The sequence below is a fragment of the Leopardus geoffroyi genome, chromosome B2, assembly GCF_018350155.1.
Source record: "Leopardus geoffroyi isolate Oge1 chromosome B2, O.geoffroyi_Oge1_pat1.0, whole genome shotgun sequence".
Taxonomy (NCBI): Eukaryota; Metazoa; Chordata; class Mammalia; order Carnivora; family Felidae; genus Leopardus; species Leopardus geoffroyi.
In genome coordinates this window covers 122,956,195-122,980,129 of record NC_059332.1, presented here as the reverse complement: position 1 = coordinate 122,980,129, position 23,935 = coordinate 122,956,195, and the positions used below count along the sequence as shown (strand labels likewise).

Sequence of the window (23,935 nt, the reverse complement as noted above, 5' to 3'; positions counted from 1 at the left end):
TGTGATGGGCAAGGGATATTTTATATATGAAAATGCCTAGAAATTATCATACAAAGCGGAAAATATGATCCAGAGGAAGAAAATCCAGTGGGTTCCACTCTCAAAAACATGACGATTTACTTGCCCCTGGCCCTTTTTGGAGTCAAATAACCCCCAAGGGGTAGAGGCAAGGTGGCTCCTGGTATGTATGTAGGGCATGTGGCACGGTGGAGAGGCTTGGAGGACAGGACAGGAGAAGAGGAATGAAGAGAGAGATAAGAAAGAGAAGAGGCATACAAGCACCCATTGGAAGCGGTCTCTATATACCAGTGAAAGCCAATCTGAGACAAAATGCAAGAAAGTTTTTGCACTGCCCTCTGAATCCCACATGTGTTTGAGTGAGGTTGTATTCTTTCTGGTAATGGACAGGGTTCTGCATGCCCTTCCAGATGAGGTGAAGCCTAACTGCAGGTGTAGAGTGGTTGGTCTAAAATATGTTCCTATTTTTAGGGCTACAGAGACAATAGAGCTCTAAACTCTAAAAACAAGCATATAAAAACCCTGTTTTGGCAAAAAAAAAAATTAATACAAGCAAAACCTACTAAAGTTGTAGACAGTCCTGCTCAAGTAGGAGTTGTGGGGATGAAAAGGCAGGGAGCAAGGGCAGTGTGGCATAGAAATACACCAAGAGGAGTATGAAGTGTTTGTACTGAGGTTTCTTTTGCCCGAGATCATTAGCACTGGATTGTTCAGAGTGAAGAGTATAATTGCTGTGTCTGAAGGAGGCAGTATGGAGGAAGAGTTGGTAGAGATTTGGCAGCTATAAGACTTGTGGAATGACCAAAGAGAAGAACTATCCTCGATTGTTTGAATAGCTCACCCTTCCCTTCCCTTCCCTTCCCTTCCCTTCCCTTCCCTTCCCTTCCCTTCCCTTCCCTTCCAAATGATCTAAATGCACATCAACCAGAAAACAGGTAAACAAATCAGGGTAAATTCTCACAATGGAATACTAGTCAATGGTAAAAAAGAATGAATTACTGACAAACAATGTGGATACATCTCAAAAACATTATGAAGTAACTAGATTCAAAAGAACACATACTATATGATCCCATTTGTATTAATTTTTAGAATGAGAACTAATATACAGAATGGTAACCAGAAAACTCAGAAAACTGAGTGCTGTGGGAACAGGGGAAGACTGGAATGGGTAAGAGGAAACTTTCTGAGAGGATGGAAATTGGCTTTATCTTTATAATGGCGGTGGTTACACAAGTACATACATTTCTCCTAATACTTGTGCATTTCACTGTATGTAAATTTCATCTTTACTTACAGACTCCAACCAACATTGTTCATCTTCATATAGAAACACTCTTCCATATGCTCTTCTGCAATCCAAACCCATGAGTCCATCCAGATTCTCCAAAAGCTCTCCCTCCTCCAGAAATCATGTCTTGATAGTGCAGCCTTTCCTCTCCCCTCTCCTCCCCTTCCCTCCCTTCCCTTCTCTTCCTTTGCCTTCTCTTTTCCTCTCATTCTTCCCTACTTCCTTCCTTTCCTTCTTCAAATATTAACTAAATGTTTACTTTGGTCCAGACACTGGGCAGGGCTGATGGTGAAACATGAGGCGGACACACCTTCTTCTCCTAGAGATTTCCTTGTCCAGAGGGGAGATTACTACTGTTCCTCCATGGCAGCAATAGCTGAAAACAGTGATCCTGGGTTGGGGGAGCGGGGTGGGGTGGATATCTGCACTCTCTTGGGACCTCCAGCTGCCCTTCCAGTAGGCAGGTAGTGTGCTGGATAACTAAGCAGTGCCCTCATAGTTTCTGGACCTCGAGGAGTAGCAATGACTCCTGGTAGAGATGCCATTTTCCCTGGGTTCTCTCGCATCTTCACTTAGGTACACCATATTTAGCACCGTCCTACTGCTCCACCTGAAGGCTCAGCCAGTAGGGCTGTCTAGCTAGGTAGAGCCAGCACACTATAAGTGGATGGAATAAAAAAGTGTAATTCCAAGGAAAAATCCCTTGGCTTTCAGTGAGATCACCAGGTTCAAGTCTTGGTTCTTCCACTCACCAGCCTTGGGGAAAAGAATTGGAATTTACCTAGACTGTGCATGCTCAAAAAGACTGGTGGAATATGTAAGGACAGCCCCAGTCAGAGGCAAATATCATCTGGAAAGAGTTAACCCATCAATGAATAAGTTAGCTTGAATTAGTTTGCAGGTAGGTAGGTAATATCAGATAGATTCTGATGGAAGAAGGCAGAAGTCAGTCTAAAGCTTGGGGCTCTATATCATAAGGAAAGTCATGGGGGAGGCTCTGCTCTGGAAACAGCTGGAAGGGGGGGTGGAGAGGCAGAGAGAGGAGAAAGAAGGTAGTTGGGAGGAAAGTCTGTTCCCTGTGTTTCCCAGTAGTTGCTGATGTTTTGTGCTGGGTTCCCATAACTACCCCACCCCCAATTTATATTCAGTAAAACAGTTATTCATGCATCTCAGAATTGTCATAGTTATTTCGTACCCACTAAACTGTTAGTTCCTTGAGGACAGGGGCTATGTCTTATGTACTTTTTAATCCCTAGCACTTAGCACAACGGAATGAGTAAAAGAAGGTGTAAAAGTCAAAGAAAAACTTCATTGACTTGGTAATTTTGCCCAGAGGTCCCAGTTCTCTGAACAAAATAGCTTGAGCTAATAATACCTATCATTGTTCCGGGTTTATAAGTAGAGAAACAGAGTAACAAAAGGTTAAGGAACTCGGTAGAAAAAAACTTAAAAAGTAGAACAGGCATCAAAAGAGTTCCCACGCCTCTCATTAACTGATATTGTTTCTTTGTCACATGCAGTAGAATTAATTAAAAAAAAAAATCAGGTTCTATCTTGAGCTGAGGCAAATGTTTAAACTTTCCATCTTTGCAAATAAAGCTCAGTTATTTCCAACAGTCAGCTTTCTGGTAGGAATTCAGGGGACGGATATCAAGTCATTACTTTGGTAACTCGGATAGGGCAGATTTGATTCAGATGTACGTGCTAAAGCCGGCTTTCTGAATGAATGGGAATCAGTCTTTTTCTCAAAATGCCAGGCCTTACCTCTTGGTAAAAAGCAAAATCTGCCCAGCTTCTTCAGTGTCCTAGAGAACATCCCTCTCAGTAATGACAAGTCCTAGTCTGCCCTCTTGATGACCTGTTTGGGTTGACAGATTTCACACTGTTTAAGAATGGAGTGAGGAGAGTGCTGTTTGGAGACTCTCCAGAACTATTCTTCAAAGTGTCAGAAACATCACAACAGGGCGTAAAGTTCAGAAGTTCAGTAAGTTTAAGGTCTTTCACCCTGGAAAGTTTTCATTATTTTTTTTTTCCTCTTTCTTGTACACTCCAATGAATGCTGCAGTTGCAAATTTCTTAGCATGACTTGGTCAAAACCCACTCAAAATTATGCCAAGAATCTGCCTGGAAAGCCATGCTGTCAACATTTGCAGCCCTGGGAGGCTTAGATAATTCAAGAAGTATCTGATTTTCAGTAACCAGATTTCTAGTTATATTGAATTTCAGATTCTTTCAGAAGCCTCAACTCTGAAATATTTTTCCTTAAAAGCAACCAAAGCTTCCGAAATTCGCTTTAAGAGAACTTATTCTCTGGCTGTGGTACCCATTCTGTAAGGCATGTAGTGAACTGTTTAACAAGAATGTAATAAATATGTTTCCAACTAAAAAAAAAACAAACAAAAAACAAAAACAAAACTTATTCCTTACCAGCTTTAAGCCAAAGAGAAATTTTACAGTTAACAAGCTATAAACAATAAAACTTCAGTAATAATAATAAAATAGATATTATCATAATAGCTGTTGAAGCCATAAAGCTAATCTTTTAAGATACTTTAGAACCAAAAGCTGTCCCTGATAAATAAAAAGCCCAAAGTAGATTACTAACTACACGTTAGTTAGTGACGAGGAGCTTAAGAAACAACCCCAAGAGTGTTGTTGGATTTAAGAGATCAATGTGGGAGGCATTTGGGCAATGATGGGGGAGGCAGTTTTGATTGTCACAATGATGGAAAGGGCCCTCATGGACAGTGGAAGGGAGCCAGGGACGCTAGATGTCTCGAAGTGTGGAGACAGTTCCACACATCAGTTGTCCTGTATCTCATTCAACTTCTAAGTGGCTGTGCCGGTGTTCGTGTAGGCGGAAAGCCTCTATATGATGATCAGAACCTGGAACCTGACCCGTTCCCCCACTTCACGTACAAGTGCACAGTTTATATTGTCCCTTTTCAGGAATGCAAGCACTGTGCGAATTAAGGGAGGGATGTCATTTTGGCCAGAGGGGTTGTGGACAGGATTTCCCAAGAGTGGTTCTTGGTCTTAGGAAACCACCAGAGGTAAGACTGCTTGTGATATCGGATTGCCTTACCACTATGACACCCCTGTGTCAATCTGCACTCGCAGCTGTCACACTCACTGTGACTCAGCATGGAGGTGCAGTATGTGACTGCATCCTTTTGCCGGCTGGGCTGAGTATGCCCTGGCGTTTACACATTGAAATCATGTAATGTATGTGCAATGATCAAAGTATGCAGAATGTATAAAGAAGATGTGGCATATATATATATATATATATATATATATATACACACACACACACACATATATATATATATGATCACTCAGCCATAAAAAATAACGAAATCTTGCTATTTGCAATGGTGGGAATGGAGCTAGAGAGTATCACGGTAAGCAAAATAAGTCAGAGAAAGACAAACACTATGTGATTTCACTCATACGTGGAATTTAAGAGACTAAACAGATGAATATAAGGGGAAAGAAAAAAAAAAAGAGAGAGGGAGGCAAACTATAAAAGAGACTCTAAACTCTAGAGAACAAACTGAGGGTTGTTGGAGGGGAGAGGTAGGAGGGGGGAAGGGCTAAATGGGTCATGGGAATTAAGGAAGTCACTTGCTGGGATGAGCGCTGGGTGTTATACGTAAGTGATGAATCACTGCGTTCTACTCCTGAAACCAATATTACATTGTATGCTAGCTAACTTTAATTTAAAAAAATAATAAAAGAAAATGAACAATTGAAGTCACAGATTGCTTTTCTTGTATTTCCGCTTTATAACACAGGTAGGACCTTAGGTTGACTTTTTCTTTTTTTTTTTTTGAACTTAGTGAATATGTAGGCTATGGATAGTCTTTCAGGATAGTAAAAGCAAATATAAAATATTTGCTACAAAAAGGAGACATTGGATTTGAGAGGGTTAAAAGCTAGATAAACACTTAGCTGATCAAGGTGGTAAAGTAACAGATTCCTGTCAGTAGCATAGGGAGATAGTACAAGAACACAGAATTTGCTATCTGTGCTTTAATACTCCAAGCAAGAACCAAGATCAGGCTTTTCTGAACTTAGTCATCTACATGCCATCATGATTTTTACCATACCCACCTATACCAGTATTTACTTAATATCTTTCTTTAAATCAAATAAATTCGTTTTTACTAAAAATGTCTTTTATAAACTTGGTACTAATAAAAAACCAGATTAGATGTGCATTATACTTTTCCTATTATACATGAAAATAAACGTGTAATTATTAAGGTAAAAGAAAGAAGGCTGTGCTTGGTGACAAAAAGGTCACCAAGTGCACCCTATGGTATGCACAGTGTACTTTGGGAACCGGCGCTATAAAGGATATATAGTAATGAAGGTTATTGGCTTGGAAAGCATGATTTAAAGGCAATTACCACATAATACTGATAATCTTTATGAAGATACTCTTAAGCAAACTCATTTGAAAAACTTCTTGTAACAGGGCACACTCTCCAGCTACTGCTATAAGCATATTACATATAATTTAAATTTAGCAAGAAGAGAATATGCCATCCATAGCAACAAGTCTTTTTGAATAAACACCTTACATAATTTGTTTATTCACTCAACAAATATTTGTCAAGCCCTTACTATGTGCAAAGCATTGTTCTAAGCATTAGAATTAGCAGTGAACAAAATAGAGTTTCTTTTTTTGTGAGCTTATATTTCACTAATATAAGATGAGGATTGGGGGGCCTGGATGTCTCAGTCAGTTAAGTGACCGACTCTTGATTTAGGCTCAGGTCATGATCTCACGGTTCGTGAGTTCGAGCCCTGAATCAAGCTCTTCCTCCTCGCTGACAGAGTCCGCTTGGGATTCTCTCTCCCCCCCCCCCCCCCCCCGTCCCTCCTGTGTGCATGCAGTCTCTCTCTCTCTCTCTCTCTCTCTCTCTCTCTCTAAATAAATAAACTTAAAAATTATAAAAAAATAAAAGTAAATTTAATTTCCATTAGTTCCAACAAGATAATAGATAGTGATACAACATCCAAATGATAGTGATAAACTCCAAATCAGTCAGACAGTCTGAGCTTGGCATCAGAGGATGTGCACACATGATACTGTCATTTGGCTTTTCATTTTTTCTACCAAAGTTATTTTAATGTTTTTTTTTGTTTGTATAGCTTTTCTAACAGTATACTATTTTGTTGATACTTCGCACATATTTTTCAGCCTCATTTAAAATTCCACTCCACAATTTAAGGAATGGAATTTAGAATTTCTTAATACTTAAGCCCAAGTTTTCATTCTTCATACATAATTTAAATTTTCCCTAAGTCACCTCAAGTCGCCCGTTTCTATTCTTTATGCCATTAATATCATCGGTTAATGGTTACCAGTGCTTCCTATCATTTAAAGGAGCATAAGTGTTTCCTTCTCTTAAATCTTCTCTGTTTAAGACACTTAAAAGATACCGGTGGTGAGAGCCATTACACCGCTCAAAATACTCCAAGAGAACATTCCTGTCATGAGACTATGGTGACATGTCTTATTATTAATTTCCATATAGTGGGTGTTTCTTATCCCGCTATTAATGTTTGATGAAATTCATCCATCGTATTACCCTGTTAGTCATTTCCAAACAGCTGAAATAAAACCCCAGTGCTTTATATTATTTTCAAAATCTCTGGAGGCACGACTGGCATTTGCAGGTTCAGCTAATGGGAATTTTAAAAATAAGAATGTTAAACTCTTCACAAAGATTGCTTTGAAGTTCCAGTTAATAACTGCCACTTAAAATAATTGACTCTGAAGAATTGTAAGATTCTGAGAAGTCATGAGTCACTGAAGAAAAACTAAGTTGTGCCCTCAGATAGCTTTCATGTTAGGAGTTTTTGGTTATATTATGATTCTTTCAAAACAGGCTACCCATATTTGGCAATTCTGAACTAAGAGAACATCTGATTGACTAGAAAATGCTCACCTTTCGATATATGAATCAACTCTCATCTTTTAAGAGATGTCCCTCTGAGGTGTTATAATTTATTTGCCTGTGACTTTTTACATAGGTATTGAGACACTTTGGCATCAAGAGTACTGTTGACACTTTGGGAACCTAATATTACCCCTTAAAGAATAATTATTGCTATAATCAAGAGGGATGAGTGTGACAGAGGAAACACTTAACGAAAAGAGGTCCTTTGAAAGAAGGAACTTTGTTTCTTTTCCACTGTGGGAGCTAAGCCATTAGAACGGTATCTGGCACACAGTAGGTTCTCCGTAAATACTCACTCGGCGAGTAGACAAATGCAAAAGGGTGTCCCAGTAGCCTTAGTGTATAGACCATAAACAAGGTTTTATATATACGGCATGGCACATAGAACACTTTCAATAAACATTAGCTAATTTTACGGTTACAATTACAGATTTTGTACTGAGAGTGGCTTGAGATCCGGGACTTTCCATTTAACAAATTTGACACAGAGTTAAGCCCTGGGACCAGTACATGTTGTTTTTGTGAAGCATGTTGAAAAGAAGTTTTGATCTAAGGTATAGGAGGTTGGGTTAAAGGTGGTGATGTGATAGAGAATTCATTTCTTTTTCTTTCTTTTTTAAAAATATTTTTTTAATGTTTATTTTTGAGAGAGAGAGAAAGAACAAGCAAGGGAGGGGCGGAGAGAGAGAGAGGGGGACACAGAATCTGAGGTAGGCTCCAGGCTCTGAGCTATCAGCACAGAGCCCAACACGGGGCTCGAACTCACGAGGTGTGAGATCATGACCTGAGCCGAAGTCAGGCGCCCAACAGACTGAGCCACCCAGGCGCCCCCCTTTTTTTAATATTTATTTTTGAGAGAGAATGAGGGGGGAGGAGGGGCAGAGAAAGAGACAGAGGATCTGAAGACGGCTCCATGCTGACAGCAGAGAGCCTGATATGGGGCTCGAAACCATGAACCGTGAGATAGTAACCTGAGCTGAAGTCAGACACTTAACTGACTGAGCCACCCAGGTGTCCCAAGAGTGCATTTTCACTGTATACCCAGGAATAACTGGTCATGTTTTTGTTTTAATATTAGCAAGAAGCAACCACTTGCTAGGCAAGATACAAGGGAGAGAAAACGTGTTTTTCTTTACTCAAAAGCCTTCAGTGATTCTCCACTTTATTTTTTACAGAGTAAATGACAAATTCCTATTTGAGATGGTCTCTGTTCTTGTTCTAACCAATCCTTATCATGCAGTAAAAGTTTCAGACTAGTTTAAAAATTGTTTTTAATGTTTATTTATGAGAGAGAGAGAGAGAGAGAGAGAGAGAGAGAGAGAGAGAGAGAGAGAATGAGTCAGGAAGGAGCAGAGAGAGAGGGGAACAGGGGATCCAGAGCAGGTCTGCACTGGCAGCCTGACGTGGGGCTCAAACTCATGAATCGTGAGATCATGACCTGAGCTGAAGTCCGATGCTTAACCAACTGAGCCATGCAGGTGTCCCTCAGACCAGTTTTAACATCAATTCTTATTGTTTTCCCTCCAACCCTGCTACTCCCTCCCTTCACCACTAAGAGTTCACTCTAGGACCTAAGGGCACTCACCCTTTGAATAAACTCAGCATTGTCCCACCCCTGATCTTTATTTTGAATGCACTTAAAAAAAACTCCACTTACAAAAATCCAATCATTGTCCAAGTGTCAACGTCAATCTCTTCATGAGGTCTTTCCCTAGAATCTCCAGTCATCTTTTCATTGGAATTTCCTTGGTACCTGTCAATTGATCTGGTGTTTATCTGAGTTGTGTACAAGTATTTCTCAAGATACATATTTTTTCATCCTGTATCTCTTATACTCATAGCCTGGCACACGGTAGTTGCTCAATAAATAGAATTGTTTGATCTAATTTATATTTTCTTCTTTACAGAAGAAGAGATTTGTTCCAGGTCTTCCAAGGAGATTTTTGGGACAGATTTTTAGCTTTCTGGTCTTTACCAGAATTGTCTCCAAAATAGAAAATAGAGCTAATGTGGTAAGGCACAAAAATGAAAGAATGAGAAAAGAATAAGAAAAGAGGTGGGAGATTTTCCTTCCTCACATGGCAAGGATTGTCAAAAAATAGTGAGTGAACGAGGGAAGGGGGGTATGGGGCTTATAATTATGCTAAGGTAAGTACGTCCTACTTGACTAATTTCTTGGCAACTTGGGAAAAAAGGTGCTAAAAGTCTGTCCATTGCCGTGGGAACCTGAGCCAATGGGGAAAGAAGGGCAAGAAGGGAACACGGCCCAGCCTCTGCCTAGAAAAGCCACAGCTACAGCCACAACTGTCTTCATGCAATGAATTGCTGCCTCTGGATGGTAGTGGGGTGGGTGCGCAGGACAGAGCCACTGAAAGACACAGGTAAAACTTGTGTTCGTGGATAAACATTCCTTACAGATTATATTACCCACGTGGCACAAATAAGCACAGGAGAGAAGAGTCTCCAACATGAGGTTATCTCTTTGTTTTGCAGTTTTGTATCTCAGGGGGACGTGAGGGTGTGGAGTAGAGCAGGAATCGCGATGGGCTCTTCTATAATGGCCCACACTGTGAGAAAAAGAGAAAGCAATGGCATATGCTTAGCCAACCAAGGTGGGGCTAGGCCACCATGTTGTTGCGGGAATTTCTCTTTTGGTGGTACCACAGCTGTGGTACTTCTGATGATGAGTACTGGTGGCCAGGTGGAGCACAGAACTAGCACTCTGGGTGACAGTTACATGACCATCAGAGGGTTGTCCATTGCCCTGTCTCTTTGACTCCCCATCTTGTGTCCTACTTCACAGAGAAACTAGAGTCATTAGGCAGGAAATTCCTTCCTTCTCTGATACAAAACCTACAAAACTTCCTACTCTGCAGCCATTCTTTTCTTCTTTCTGCCTGTTCTATTACAAGAGCTGCTTCCTTTTCTAAGGCCAGTCCCCCTCCCACCTTTTCAGGACACCTTACTTTTAGTTATGACTTTTCTGTCCTATATATCCCATTTCTCTTTCTCAACTAGATCTTTCTCACCATAATTTCAGCGCGCTTAAATGTCTTGCAAAAAAATAAACCACAAAAGCCTTCCCTACTCTAGATTTCTAGCTACTGTTTTCTCTCTACCACTTTATTTACAATCATACTTTGGAAAGAGATGTGTCTGGTAATGTAGAGGGGGCTCAATAAAGATGTGTTGAAAGAATGAGTAAGTTGAAGAACGGGAAACTGAAAAGGGGAATAAATCATGCTCTTCCTCAACATAAGTCAAGTGCATTGCACTGTTACGTATTTCATACTCTTCCAAGTACTTCTACATATGGTCATAGAGAAATGGAAATGCCAATACCAGAACTAACAACAGTCCACATTTATTGAGAATTTATACTGTGATGGGCACTGTGCTAGCACTTCAGGCACACTTACTCAGTACTTCTCATGATAGCCCTGTGAGGTACGTATTCTTCAATCCTTCTCTCCCAGCCCAGGAAGCTGGAGGACAGAGAGGTCTGGAAGCCCCTGCTGCCAGAGTCTAACTCCAGGCAACTGTTCTGGAGCTAGCTCCCACACCACTTTCAGGGGAAACCCTTGGTTTGTCTTTTCTTTCATTGCAAGTGGTAAATTTTTTTAAAAAAATATATTTAAGGTAAATTTAAATAAGGAAGGCCTGTGGTTGAATGGAAAAACAGAATGTTAAAAGACCTGAATCCCAGATCTTAACTCTGTCATCACCTTGCAGCGAGTTACCTTGCAGCGTCGCTGTTTTCTTTTTTGTTTTGTTTTCAGTTTTGTTTTTTGTTTTTGCTTGTAAAACTGAGAAACTGGGCTAAAAGAATTCTTGGGTGACTTCATTTGAACGTTTTGTCAAATGTAAAGTGCTGTTTAAACGTGAATTAGAACTTTGATTTCATGCTCTGTGGAATAAATTTCAGTTTTAGTGACAAGCCATTATTGTGAAGTACCATACATAGCTTTGATAAATACCTAACTTCATAATTTTCAGTTATTTTTCTAAGGTGGAAGTAATATAATGTTTTCTGGCCTATGGCTATAGCTTCATCATCTACATGTTTTTTTGTCTATTTATTTATTTTGAGAGAGAGAGAGAGAGTGCAAGGGGCAGAGAGAGAGGGAGACAGAGAATCCCAAGCAGGCTCTGTTCTGTTAGCACAGAGCCCAACGCGGGCTCAGTCTCAGGAGCCGTGAGATCATGACCTAAGCCGCAACAAACAGTCCGTCACTTAACCGACTGAGCCACCCAGGCGCCCCTTCATTTTCTACATCTTAATATTACTTTATTTAGAAAAAAAATTCTATTTCAGATTGACATTGCTTTTTCTTTTTCATAAAATCCCATTCATTCTGATGATAAGAGGAATACTTGCTCATGGTAAAAAAAAGATAGAAAAACAGGAAGACAGGAAGAAGGAAATAATATTCATCTAGAAACAATACTTGTTAAAATTTTGGTGCTTTAAAAAAAATGTAGCTGAGATCTTTGTTTAAGATCTACAGTACCCTGCTTCTTTTTACTTAATGTATTATAGACGTTTTGAGAAACTTTCTTTTGATGATGCACAGTTTGCGTGACAGGAAATAACCAACTCCCCCTTGAGAGAAATTAAAGTAACCGGTGGCAGTCTCAAATCTGACTTTGTCACAATAGCGATTCCATTTCCTTCTTCTTTGGGGACAGCTGACAAGTGTCCTCCATTGTCATCACCACACCCTTCTCTTTCTTACCAAAGAATACAAGGTCGGGTGATAAAATGAGTAATTTGTCACTTGGCACCTTCTACCAGAGCAGTTGGAATACATAGTTGAAATTAGTTACATGTATGATTATATCTTTTCTCATTAGGTTATAGAAATATTTGTTCAATGATATTGAAGCATTTTTATGCCAAAAAGGAGAGTCTCAATGTACTATAAAAAAAGAAAATAACTGTTATAATATAAGGAAAACATTTAATATGAGTAATTATATATATGACACATAAAAGGAATATCTTGCATACATGTATTGCCTTTAAACATTAAAATTCATATATAAAGATGAATTATAGTCCACATGGTTAAGAGCTTGTGCTCTTCTGGTATTGGATTTTTTGGGGTGTGAATTTTGGCTTACAAGTTCTTTCTTTTTTTTATTTAAAAAGTTTTTAAAATGTTTATTCATTTTTGAGAGAGAGCGAGAGAGAGCATGAGTGGAGGAGGAGCAGAGAGAGAGGGAGACACAGAGTCCAAGGCAGGCTCTAGGCTCTGGGCTGTTAGCACAGAGCCTGATGCGGGGCTCAAACTCACAAACTGTGAGATCATGACCTGAGGCCGAAGTCGGTCACTTAACCAACTGAGCCACCCAGGTGCCCCGGCTTGCAAATTATTTTTTAGGTGAGTTATTTCTTTTCTTTGGGCCTCATTTTCCTCATCTTAAATAGTAGTCCCTGCTTCATAGGGATCTTGTGGGATTAGATGCATCACCATGTGCAAAGCAGTATCTGGAACCTAAGAGCTCCACACATATTAGCTATTATTGTTATTATTGTTTGATATAATATGTGTATGACATAATTGACCTATGTCAGTGGTTCCCTAATACTCACAGAAAGGTCCAGAGCCAGGCTTGCTACATCAAGTAGCCTCAGGAAGTTTTGTAATATACTCTCCAGAGACTCAAGTTCAATGAGTTTTCAGTTACAGTGTGATGGATGCTTTCTTGGAGATGAGGTGGGAGCACAGAGGAGGGACTGAGTAATTAGTCCTCTGGGAAGGTTGAAGCAGGTTTCACAAAGGTCATAATGGTGGGAGAGGGGTGAATAAATACTTCTTAGGAGAAGAGGTGGCTGGGGAGGGGTGTACTCACTAGAGGAGGAAGGTACATCCAAAGTTCAACTACATCTACTGAGGACTTATTACAAGCAAGATGGACTGCTGGACACACTGATCTCATTTACCTCTCTAGTGAGGCTGGTGTTACAATCTCCTTCCATAAATGTGAACTGTAAGCAGTGTGTGCATTTTTCCCACACTCACAAAAGAAGTAGGATTCAAATCCAGGTCTGACTTCAAAGCTCTTTGTCTTTCTGCCAACGTCCTCCATTAACTGGGGTTAGGGTGTGCACTTAGCAGGGGGAATGCAGTGTGCATGGGGCTCTGGGTGGGGCCATCATGGTGGACCAGGTTGGGTGAGAAGGACCTCTGCTGTTTCTGGTGTTTGCAGCTGCCCTCCTGGGCTTCCAGGCCTTTGGAGACCTATAGCCTTGGGGGCCTTGCCTAAGAAGGCTCTCCACCTGGTCTCATGGGTCCTGTATCTGGGATTAAGCACTTCCTATCTTAAAGCTCTTGTGGTGGCTGTGGTTGGGTGCAGTGGCCACCACCATCTTCCTTGGGGACTTTTCTTGGTAAATGCTGCCACTTTCCTTTGGCACTGGTTCTACTGCCCTCTCTTAGGTTACTTATGAGTGATAAACCACCCAGGTGCCCCAAGGCAATGTGGTTTGCTAGTTAGAGAGAAAATGATCTTCTTGATCTTGTATTAACCCAGTGATCTCAAGTTGGAAACACAAAAAGATTCTAAGGGTGGTACACTCTATTTTTTAATATGTAGAGTTAAATATGGACTATGGCAAGTCATTTAAATCTTCTCAAACTTTAAAGGTACGATAGAAATGAGAGGGCATAACCCCTCCTTTTATTTATTAATGAAGTCACAAGAGGTAGGCTGTGCTTCCTTCTGGGTAGGAGACTGAATTTAATTTTATTTAACAAACAACTCATTCTGGCTCAGTGACTCATAGGATAACTTCAGTCAAAAGAAACTTAATTTACTCCTGCTTCCCTATTTTCTGTCTCCAGAAATCCAAAGAACCCACTATACCAGAAATACTCTGAGTGGATCAAGGTTTTACTCAAGGAAGTGCTGCAGTAGAAAATGGCCATTTCTCTGTGCTACATTCCAGGGAGTTAACAAACCTGCTGGGCTCTGACATAAGCAAACACGTTTGTACCATAACAGAATCCATGATGTGGGGTAGGATGGTGTCTGAATCATGTTTACATAGTTTCTCACAGAGGAAAATAAATTGCTGGTGAGACGTCCTTGTGGGTTTTATTATCGATAATCTTATGGTTTGCTAAATCAAGCTTATTATAAACTAGAATCATAGGAACCCTTGAACAAAGTAGCTGTTGTTGACCCTTGAACAAAGATACCTGTTCTGGCCATATGACTCATGGACGATTGTAATACCCAAGGAATACAATGGAATTTCCAAAACAGGCCTTTCTGACCTGTACTGTGCTCCCTTATTAACAGCTCTCTCTTGGACTTGACTTCTGCAAAAAACCTATCCCTGAGCTCACTATCTTTCCCTAACTCACCCTCCAACTTTCTTCACTGTTGATCTCATCTCCAATTCTTCAGATGGCCAGAACAACCCCAGGATCTCCCAGCATTCAGTATCAAGTTTTATCTCCTTTTCTCCACATCATCTCTGGATTTATACTTTCTTTCTACTTCCATTGTAGTCTGCTGCCTGATCACGTTTCTCTTGATTTAGTGAGTCTGCCCCTCCTACATATGAGTGTTAGTTAATTTTCTTAAGCACTATTTTATGGCATCTATGTTTTTCTCAAAATTCTCTAGTGACCCTCTTTGTTTAATGAGTCAAGTTCAAGTTCTTTATCTTGGCATTCCAAGCCTTTCGTTTTCTCTCTAGTCAACATACTTTACTACTTTCTGGACCTTCTCCTACTTAATGACTTAATGTCTCCCATATGTCAGCTCAGTCTCACTTTTAGGCAATTCCTTCACAAGACAACACTCTATCTTATCTTTCAGAATTCAGCACAAGACCATAAAGCCTTCTTTTCCTGCTCAGAGCACTTCAGTAATCTCTGCCTTCTTTGGTCTCTGATTTATTGTTTTTGTCAGTTATTTTAAAACTAGACCATTTATGCTCTTGTAAGGTCCTTGGTTTAATGTGTGTTTGTCTTGCCTGTGTAATGAGATTGTTAGGTCTTCGAGGGTAAAGGAATCTCTAAAAGTTTCCTTTTGAGCAGTCAGAATCCCCAGCCGAGGTATAGGATGTGGTAGGTGCCCCCTGCTACCCCAGTCCTTGTTGACCTGAAAGGAATTGTTGAGGTATTAGTATTTGGTGTCTCTGGCAGACTCCAGTCTCATTGCTGTCTGGGACAAGAGCTATCCCAGCCCCGGGGTTACTGGTGTGGCTCAGCGCACCTTGGCCTCATGGCCTGCTTGGCAGACAGTGGATAGTCTATTTATTGAATGAATGAATGGCAACCCAGAGGGAATACTGGCCTCCCTGAGCTCCCTGATTCAATTTTCTACTTTTTATCGCTCATCTAAAAAATAATGAATCGATTAAACAGTGTCAGCCAGGTTAACAAAAGGCAATGGCTGTTTTCAGTCCTAGCTTTAGAAGGTGAAAACTGTTGGGGTGCCTGGGTGGCTCAGTCATTTCGGCGGCCAACTCTTGGTTTTGGCTCAGGTCATGATCTCGTGGTTTGTGAGTTCGAGCCCTGCATTGGGCTCCGTGCTGACAGTGCAGAGCCTGCTTGGGATTCTCTCTCTCTTCCTCTCTCTCTGCCCCTCCTCTGCTCATGCACCCTCTCTCTCAAAATAAATAAATAAACTTAAAAAAAAAAGAAGGTGAAAACTGTTTCTTTTTCATTATGGTTTTCCCCAGAGAGTCAGATATATTGAGTGATCTCTCCTGACTTCTTCAGCTTCTACTTGAATACCTCATCTTCCAATAAAATTTATATCTAGTTGAGTAGAGTTGTGGACGACTCTTTCTTGGTTCCTTAGGTCTTGAAGCACATTCCAGAATGGCTCTAAAAGTGTGCAGCCCTCCTCACTTCATTGTTGCTTTAGTCCTGTTCATGTTTTCATTCCTTCAGACCGCCTTCTATAATTTCCCAAGACTGAGTTAATTGCTCCCATCCCCAACTTCCCCGAAGTTAATCCTGCTTTCCTCTGAATCCTGTATACGCATACATGTTTCTCATTTTATGTATGCTTTTATTATACATGCATGTGTTATTAAATGTATCCTATCACATCAAAATGTACAGGCTTACGTCTCTATAAAGTTCGCAGAGACAGGGGCTCTGTCTCATTTTATCTTTATATCTCCAGGACCTGGCTCACGGTCTACCCTAGGAGGTGCTCCATCGATGGTCACTGGTGAATAGTGACAGGGAATGGGTGAAACAGTGAGGGCAACATCAATTTTGTCTTCTGCAATGCAGTCATTTCAGTGGCTAACTATCCTGTTGGTCTGGTACTTCTGTATGTGAAATGCTGGGGAGCTTGGGGCATGGAGTACGATCCAGGTGAGTCAGAAAGGAGCCGCAACCACAATCAACGTCTTGTCTTTCTTCTAGAGGAAGACAAATGTTGAACTTTGAAGTTGTGGAGTGTTACCTGGCACTCAGGAGAAGTCTAAGCTAGTCCCAGCTCACATCTCTGTTCTCTATTGTGGGCCATGGGGCTGCGGGCCTGAATTTTGGGAGAATGGGAAATCATCTTCTCAATATGATTTCTTTTAAATCACCCATAACATTTTTTAAAGTGTATTTTGTATTTCATTTTCTCTTTCCTTTTTTCTTTTTTTATTGAAATTTAATTGGCATGTAACATTGTGTAAGCTTAAGTGTACAAGGTGTTTGATTTGATACATTTATATATTGCAATATGATTACTACTGTGTTAGCTAACATCTCTATTAGGTCATATAATTATCATTTAATTTTCATGGTGAGAATAATTAGGATGTAGTGTCTTAACAACTCTGAAGTTGATAATACAGTTGCCTGTAATCACTGTGTTGTACATGAGATTTCCAGGACTTATTTATCGACGAGTTGCAAGTTTGTGCCCTTAAACACCTCACCCTGTAACATTTTAATTTAGGTTCTTTACATTTATGTGGTTCTCACAGGTAACATTAAGAATCACCTTTAAGAAGATTACTAAAAGGCTATCACCATCCACTAGGAATTCTTTCTTAGAAAACTGAGTTTATAAGCAAATTGTCCCTCTTTAAGATGGGGACATCACTTAAGCACTAGATGGTTTGTAACATGCTGGGTGGCTTGTGGTTGACAGCTCTTCTGTGAATGTACTTTATATTTTTGCATAGTGTAACGTTTTAGATGGCAGCTTTTAAAAAAAGTATTTGAGTCTCTGGGTCACTTGTTCTCCATAAAAAGATATATATATATATATATATATATCATTATATATGTATATATTATGTATATTATATATTTATATATCATAAATATATAGTATTTATTAGTTCGATCAAAAGTAATGAGTAAAGGAAAATCTTTTTGTAGCTCTGCTAAAATTACCTCATGCTTGTGCAGCGATAATGGCCCCGCCTGGAGAGGCGGATCTGGAGGAATAGAACTTTAAAGATCAAGATTAGCAAATTAACCAACAGGAAAAGCCAAATAGCCAATTAACCTACTACTGCAAAGACCTGTGGCTCGTCTGGGGCTCCAGGCTCTCTGTGGCAGCTGAATTTGCTGCCCTGAAACTTGCAGCTAAAGCTGCCTTATTCCTTCAAGCTCCACAGTCACTGGGAATGTTTGCTTTGTATGTCACTTCCTTTGCTGAGCGAGTGTGGAAATCACATTGTGTTGCTCTGAAATGGTTGCCATGGGAACATCTCCACCTAGTCATTATCTACTCAGCCTACTGATTATATTAAACCAGGAGACAGAGATGTACAAGGGGAGCTGTAACCACCTGTTCTGCAGAAAATTGTGATTGCTTCTGCGACATTCGCCTCTGAGGCCACACGTTTCTCTGAACACTCCTCTCTCCATTTTCTCTTCTCTTGTTTCCCTCCACACAGAGTTAGTAAATGACATAAATCTATAGGAAATTGGCATTGGGATAATCAAACCATGGCTTTCCCATTCTTCCGGCCCTCTCTTTCAGGTCTCTGTTTTAGTATCTCAGGTAGAATAAAAATAATCGTCACCCTTTCCTCTCACTCTCTTCTGCCCACCCCCACCTCCCATGCTTAGGTGTAAAGATAATCTTCTTTAAAGGTCTATGATTCCTGTGGCCTATGCAATGAAGCCACGTTTTTCGGCTACTTATCCAGAGAAACTTCTCAAAGTTCATATAAATGCCTGTTTTCTAAATTGTATAAAATATAAATAGTAAATAATACTGTCTGTCAACAGGTAACTTTATCTTACCTATTCTCAATCAAGACATGCATGGATCTGCCTGTATCTCTTATGAGGAGGATTTTCTGATCTTTATTCCTGGATTGAAAGTGACATTTAAGAGGTGTTGTCTTGAAGTAACTTTTTTTTTTTGTAGAAAAACTATAAAATCCATTGACTTTGTAATTTGTCGTCTAAACCAGAATACTTAGGGAGTGGGAAATGGCATTATTAATAAGTATGCCTGGAAAACAGGTACAAATTTGACTATGCCAGGCAAACTAGGTGTATTTTGTCATCTTATATGTAGAATGTAGGATGTAGACAAGTTTATAGGTGTGGTAGTCCCATGTCTTCAAAAAATATGGGAAATGGGCACCTCTTACAGAAGAATGTTTGTGCAGATAGAAATTATAATTATGGAATTTAAATGCTGAACCAGCAAGTTCTCTGTTTATATTTCTGTCGCATGTAAATTAAGCCAATGTGAATCCATCCTTGAAAGTAAACTGATGGCACTGGGGATTGAAAAGAAAAAAATGACATGAACAAAGGAAAACAGACCAGGCTGAATGCACCTATGGAGATGTCATAAACCCTTTCAATTTTGTTTAAAAATCTAATTTAAGAGTTAGTAAATTTTTTCTGTAAAGGGCCATATAGTAAATATTTTTGGCTTTGTGGGCCATGTGGTCTCTGTGGATAAAAGTAGCTGTCAATGATATATAAATGAATGAGCATGGCTATGTTCCAATAAAATCTTATTTACAAAACAGGCATGGGGGCTTATGGGTGGCCCAGTTGGTTAAGCATCTAACTTTGGCTCAGGTCATGATCTTGAGGTCCATAAGTTGGAGCCCTGTGTCGGTCTCTGTGCTGACAGCTGAGAGCCTGGAGCCTGCTTCCCTCTCTCTCTACCTCTCTCCCACTTGTGCTCTGTCTCTCTCTCTCTCTCTCTCTCTCTCTCTCTCTCTCTCTCAAAAATAAATAAACATCATATCTATCTATCTATCTATCTATCTATCTCTATCTCTATATCTATCTGTCACAAAATAGGCATGGACGGGAGCACAGGTTTACTGCATTGGTTGTCATTGGCCCAGTCTCATTCTGGTTAACTGTTTTAATATCTGTAAACTTTATTCTGAAAAAAGGAAAGTTATTTTATTTATGTTATGCTATTTTATTTTTTTAAGTTTATTTATTTATTTTGAGAGAGAGAGAGACAGAGAGAGAGAGAAAGTGAGCTTGAGTTGGGGAGGGGCAGAGAGAGGGAGAGAGAGAGTCCCAAGCAGGCTTTGTGCTGTTAGCCCAGAGCCCCATGCCAGGCTTGATCCCATGAACCGGGCTCAATCCTATGAGATCATGACCTGAGCTGAAATCAAGAGTGGATGCTTAACCAACTGAGCCACCGGGGTGCCCCCAGGAAAGTTATTTTAGATATTAATTCTGATGTTTTCTGTTCTGCTATGGCAGGTTGGGGCTGTGCCTGATGGGGCCAGTGGAGAAGTGCAATGGGCCTTACTAGTAATGTACATTTTTGTTACACATGTTCCAGCCATTCAAGACATATGTCGAAGAGAGTGGTAGAAGGTAACCCCCAGGGACACTCTGGACAGGGGGTGGCAGCCATGTGGGTTTCACTAAGCATTTTAGAAGAAAGGCTGTAGGGATGAGACACAGGGTATAGAGGTTATGGTGCTTTGGTTTTTCCTATAAATTGTCTTTTTAAGCAAGTCCAAGAGTAGGTTCTACCTTGGGAGAGAGAGCAAAACTGCAAGCATCTGAGGAAAATAATCTTTGGTCTCTGCCTGTACTTGGAAAAAAAATGACTCAAAATTAAGGTAAATGATACAAAAAAAAATCACTTTAAACTAGTCTTGTACTTACTGTGTAGAATTGGAATCAGTTGGTAAAAATAAGAGTTTTGGCAAAAGGTCCCAAAATGTATCTTTGGGGTTTATTTTTAAATTTTTTATAGAAGTATATTTAAAATGTTTCCCTCTAGGCAGAAAGCACACACTAACAACTCAGGCAGGCAAACCCCAATAGGAACATGAATGACATTAAAGAGATCTAAACAGGCTCTATATAAAGTAGTAGGAGGTATGACATGTGTATTACATCTTACGTGACTGTACATAACACAGATAGAACATACCTGGTTCTACCTGGCGACAAGTTACTTTAATTGCCGACTGAAGTACGAAATTGTGGAGAATGACTGCAGTAATGTTATTGATTCAATTTTCAACTCAGTAACTGGGTATGCCAGGCATTTGACAATGGAATAGACAGTACCACAAATAAGGAAGAATCTCAGAGGGCTTCAGTCCTATCTGAGCTGTCGAGAAAAATATAGGGGATGACTGACATTTATAATTATTTAATACAGTCTTTTTGAGGGGATCCTTTGATCTAGTTGGACAGATATTCAGGATCTTGTAGTCTGTTTAGGGAACTGTTCTACACATCTAGGAAAAAAAAAGTGAGTCCACTAGAAAGCAAAATACAATGAAGGTAAGTTGATATTGCCTTAGCATGTTTTATTGCTAAAGAGACATGAGTGAAGGAGTTATCCAGAGTGCAGTGCTGAGCAGAGGAGAAAGGGAATTTCAGAATGGATGGCCAACACTATCACTTAATGTGTGGAGGGTCCTGAGCAACATACGGGGTGAAATGGGGGTGGAGGGAAGATAGCATCCCAGGCCAGGGGAAGGAGGCTGGGGGTCAGTCCAGACACTAGGAAGTTTCTGGAGGACCTTCAGAAGAGGGATGACAGGATGGTACCTGCTTCTATGTGATTTGTTATATAGTGAATAATATAGTAGTGAAATATTATCTGCATTGGTTTTCTGTTTAAAATTTTTATACATTTTTTCAGTTTTTTTAACGTTCTGAAAGTAAAACAGATTATAAAAAAAAAACCCAAATCCAAGTGTTGCAAGGACCTATGATGTATATAGGGAAATTATTCCTTAATCCCACTTGCAAAGACAACTGCTCTTAGCTGATGTTGCTTATTAACATTGGGATAATTTAGAAACAGATTATATCATTTGGAACCTTGGAATTATTATAAAGAGAAGTATCTCCTATTTTTCCTAATTTGCTCATGCCTTATATTCGAAAACATGACATAACATCTCATCTAATATTGAAAGAGACTTTTTTGGTTATTTTCTCCATCTCACACTTCGTATGTGAAGCCATTGGAGAGTCCTGATCTCTTTGAAACAGTGAATTAACTGGACCCTCTGCTCATCCCCATCTTGCTTGGTGGAACCATATGCCTGGGAACTGAAAGTCAGTACAATCTAGATATTGTCAAAAGGGGTAACTTCCATGAGTAGCTGGACCAGCCTAATCAGGGTCATAAGAAAAGCTGAGATACCATTTGAGCTCCCCATAGTCTGTATCCAATATTACATTGGGTTAGCAAATCAACTGTGTCTTCGAAAATGCATTTTTTGGGGGGGCTGGGTTGGGGAGGTTATCTCTAGTATGGAAAGGTTACTCCAAGTCTCTGTGTCCCAGAAAGAGCTGAGAAAATGGATATTTCACATTGCTATGGAAGTTTAATAAGCTAGGAGAAATACAAGCATCTCTATTCACTACTGACCTTTTGAGGATCCAAGGATAGCAAGTTTTGACTTCTCCTAGTAATTTTTAGGGGTCGAGGTAAATCAAATTACCTTTCTGCTGAACTTGTTTATGCCAAAGGAAAGTAATACTCTGTGGGTGCAACCCAGAACTTTGAAATTTATCGATGGGAAGTGGTATGAGAACCAAACACTGAAAACCTTGGAGCAAACTGTGAAATTTATCCAGTTTCTCCCCCCACCACCCCCACCCCCAAGTCCAAAGTGCAGGATGATTGCAATAGAAGGCATGCTATCAGGCAGGGTGACTGGTCACTGGTTTGGGTTTCCAGAGGAATTTGAAATTAACAGAATTATGAACCAGAGGTTGAGCAAAACTCCAAATAAGGAGTAATATATGAAGGGGAAAGATAGAAAGAAATGACTTTCCGAGGTAGTTCTAATGGAAGAAGCAGCAAGTGCACACTACAAGGGCTCAGCCATGGTGTAGAGCTTTATGAGGAATGCAAGAACAGATCTCAGAGACTTGAGACAAAGAAGGGAGAATTAGACAATGGATAGTTACTAAGGGCCATATGTGAGTAGGTTTCCCTGTGGGGTTTTAACAATAAAATAGAATCTCATCTGGTCTAGTTCTGGATGAAGGTGGAAAGAATGTGCTGGATGATGAAAGGAATACGTTTCCCTGTATAGGGCTTCACGGTTTTTAAGACTTACATTCTGAAAGCTGAAATGATCTCATTTGATTCTCACTAAAGCTCTGGGAGGTAGGGCAGTGCCAGAATCACTTCACTAGGGAGGAAATCTAAAGACAAAGGGTTAAGTTCCATTTGGGAGGGGAGACATGGAGGAAGGAAGGCAGACCTCTGAGGGTTTTGAAGTTCAGAGGGAAGTGAGATTTTTTTTTTTTTTTTTTTTTTTAAGAAAACGTTTGTTCCTTTCCAGGTACACTTGATTACTCACTGTTAAGTAGGCGGAAGTCAATGAATGGGTAGGAGCCGCGGCGTTCAGCAGGAACCCCCGTCTGACCCCTTAGTCGTACATCTCCTAAAAAACAGAAAATCCAAACAAATGTTTGAAAACATTGCCAAGTGTATTCACTTTTCCTCTGTAAATCCTCTTACTCACTTATGTCACTGGAACCAAATGTCAGGAGGAAAATGATTTCCACTTACCTTGCTTAAGAGAGAGCTATGTGAGAGGGGATATTTAATGAATGTTAAGTGTAATGAACTTAGCAGTACTCTAATAACTGAGGAAGCACTCTGCTGTCTTTTAGATTTGCCTGGAAGATGGATCTGTGAAAATTTTAGTAATTTACAAGATTTCCATAGTCTGAGGGCCACAAAGAGGGGGCATCTGAATCTGGGAGAACAAATGATGCTCTGGGATTAAAGCTTTTATTCTTGTTAGAATGTTTAACTGCCCAGTGTTATTTCTCTTGGTTCCAGCACAATTGTTCTCTGACTAGTGTCCACTGCCCTGTTGCCCAGGCTTTATCATTGATCTGCTTTAGAATTTGTTTCATGAAGGCCAGCCCAGCTCCAGGTACTTCAGACACTTGCCACCCTTGTACACGAAATAGTCAGTGGAGCTTGTAGAACTTATTCATTTGCAGGTTTTCTTTAATGTCTGCATTCACGTTCCTTTTTGCTGTGTCTTCTGCCTTCCCGATCAAGGGAGGGAATGAAATAGAATGGAAAGAGCATGTACTTTAAGATGAAATAGACCTAGGACAATCTCAGCTCAGACACTTGCTACCTGTATGATCTTGGGAAATTTATTTCTCTAAACCTCAGTGGTTCACAGTGTCATGGGTTGAAGAATCTAAAATAACACTTGCTG

The 23,935-nt window shown here is 40.1% G+C and overlaps 1 protein-coding gene across 4 annotated transcripts in view; it reads right to left on the bottom strand.

Moving 5' to 3' along the window:
* PDE7B (phosphodiesterase 7B) overlaps positions 1–23,935 on the bottom strand; it is a 316,929-nt gene that overhangs the window by 55,624 nt on the left and 237,370 nt on the right. For all 4 annotated transcript variants that reach the window (XM_045499734.1, XM_045499733.1, XM_045499735.1 and 1 more), the window contains one exon: positions 23,054–23,137. In XM_045499734.1, the coding sequence (XP_045355690.1) occupies positions 23,054–23,137 (84 nt within the window). The remainder of the gene's footprint in view (positions 1–23,053; positions 23,138–23,935) is intronic.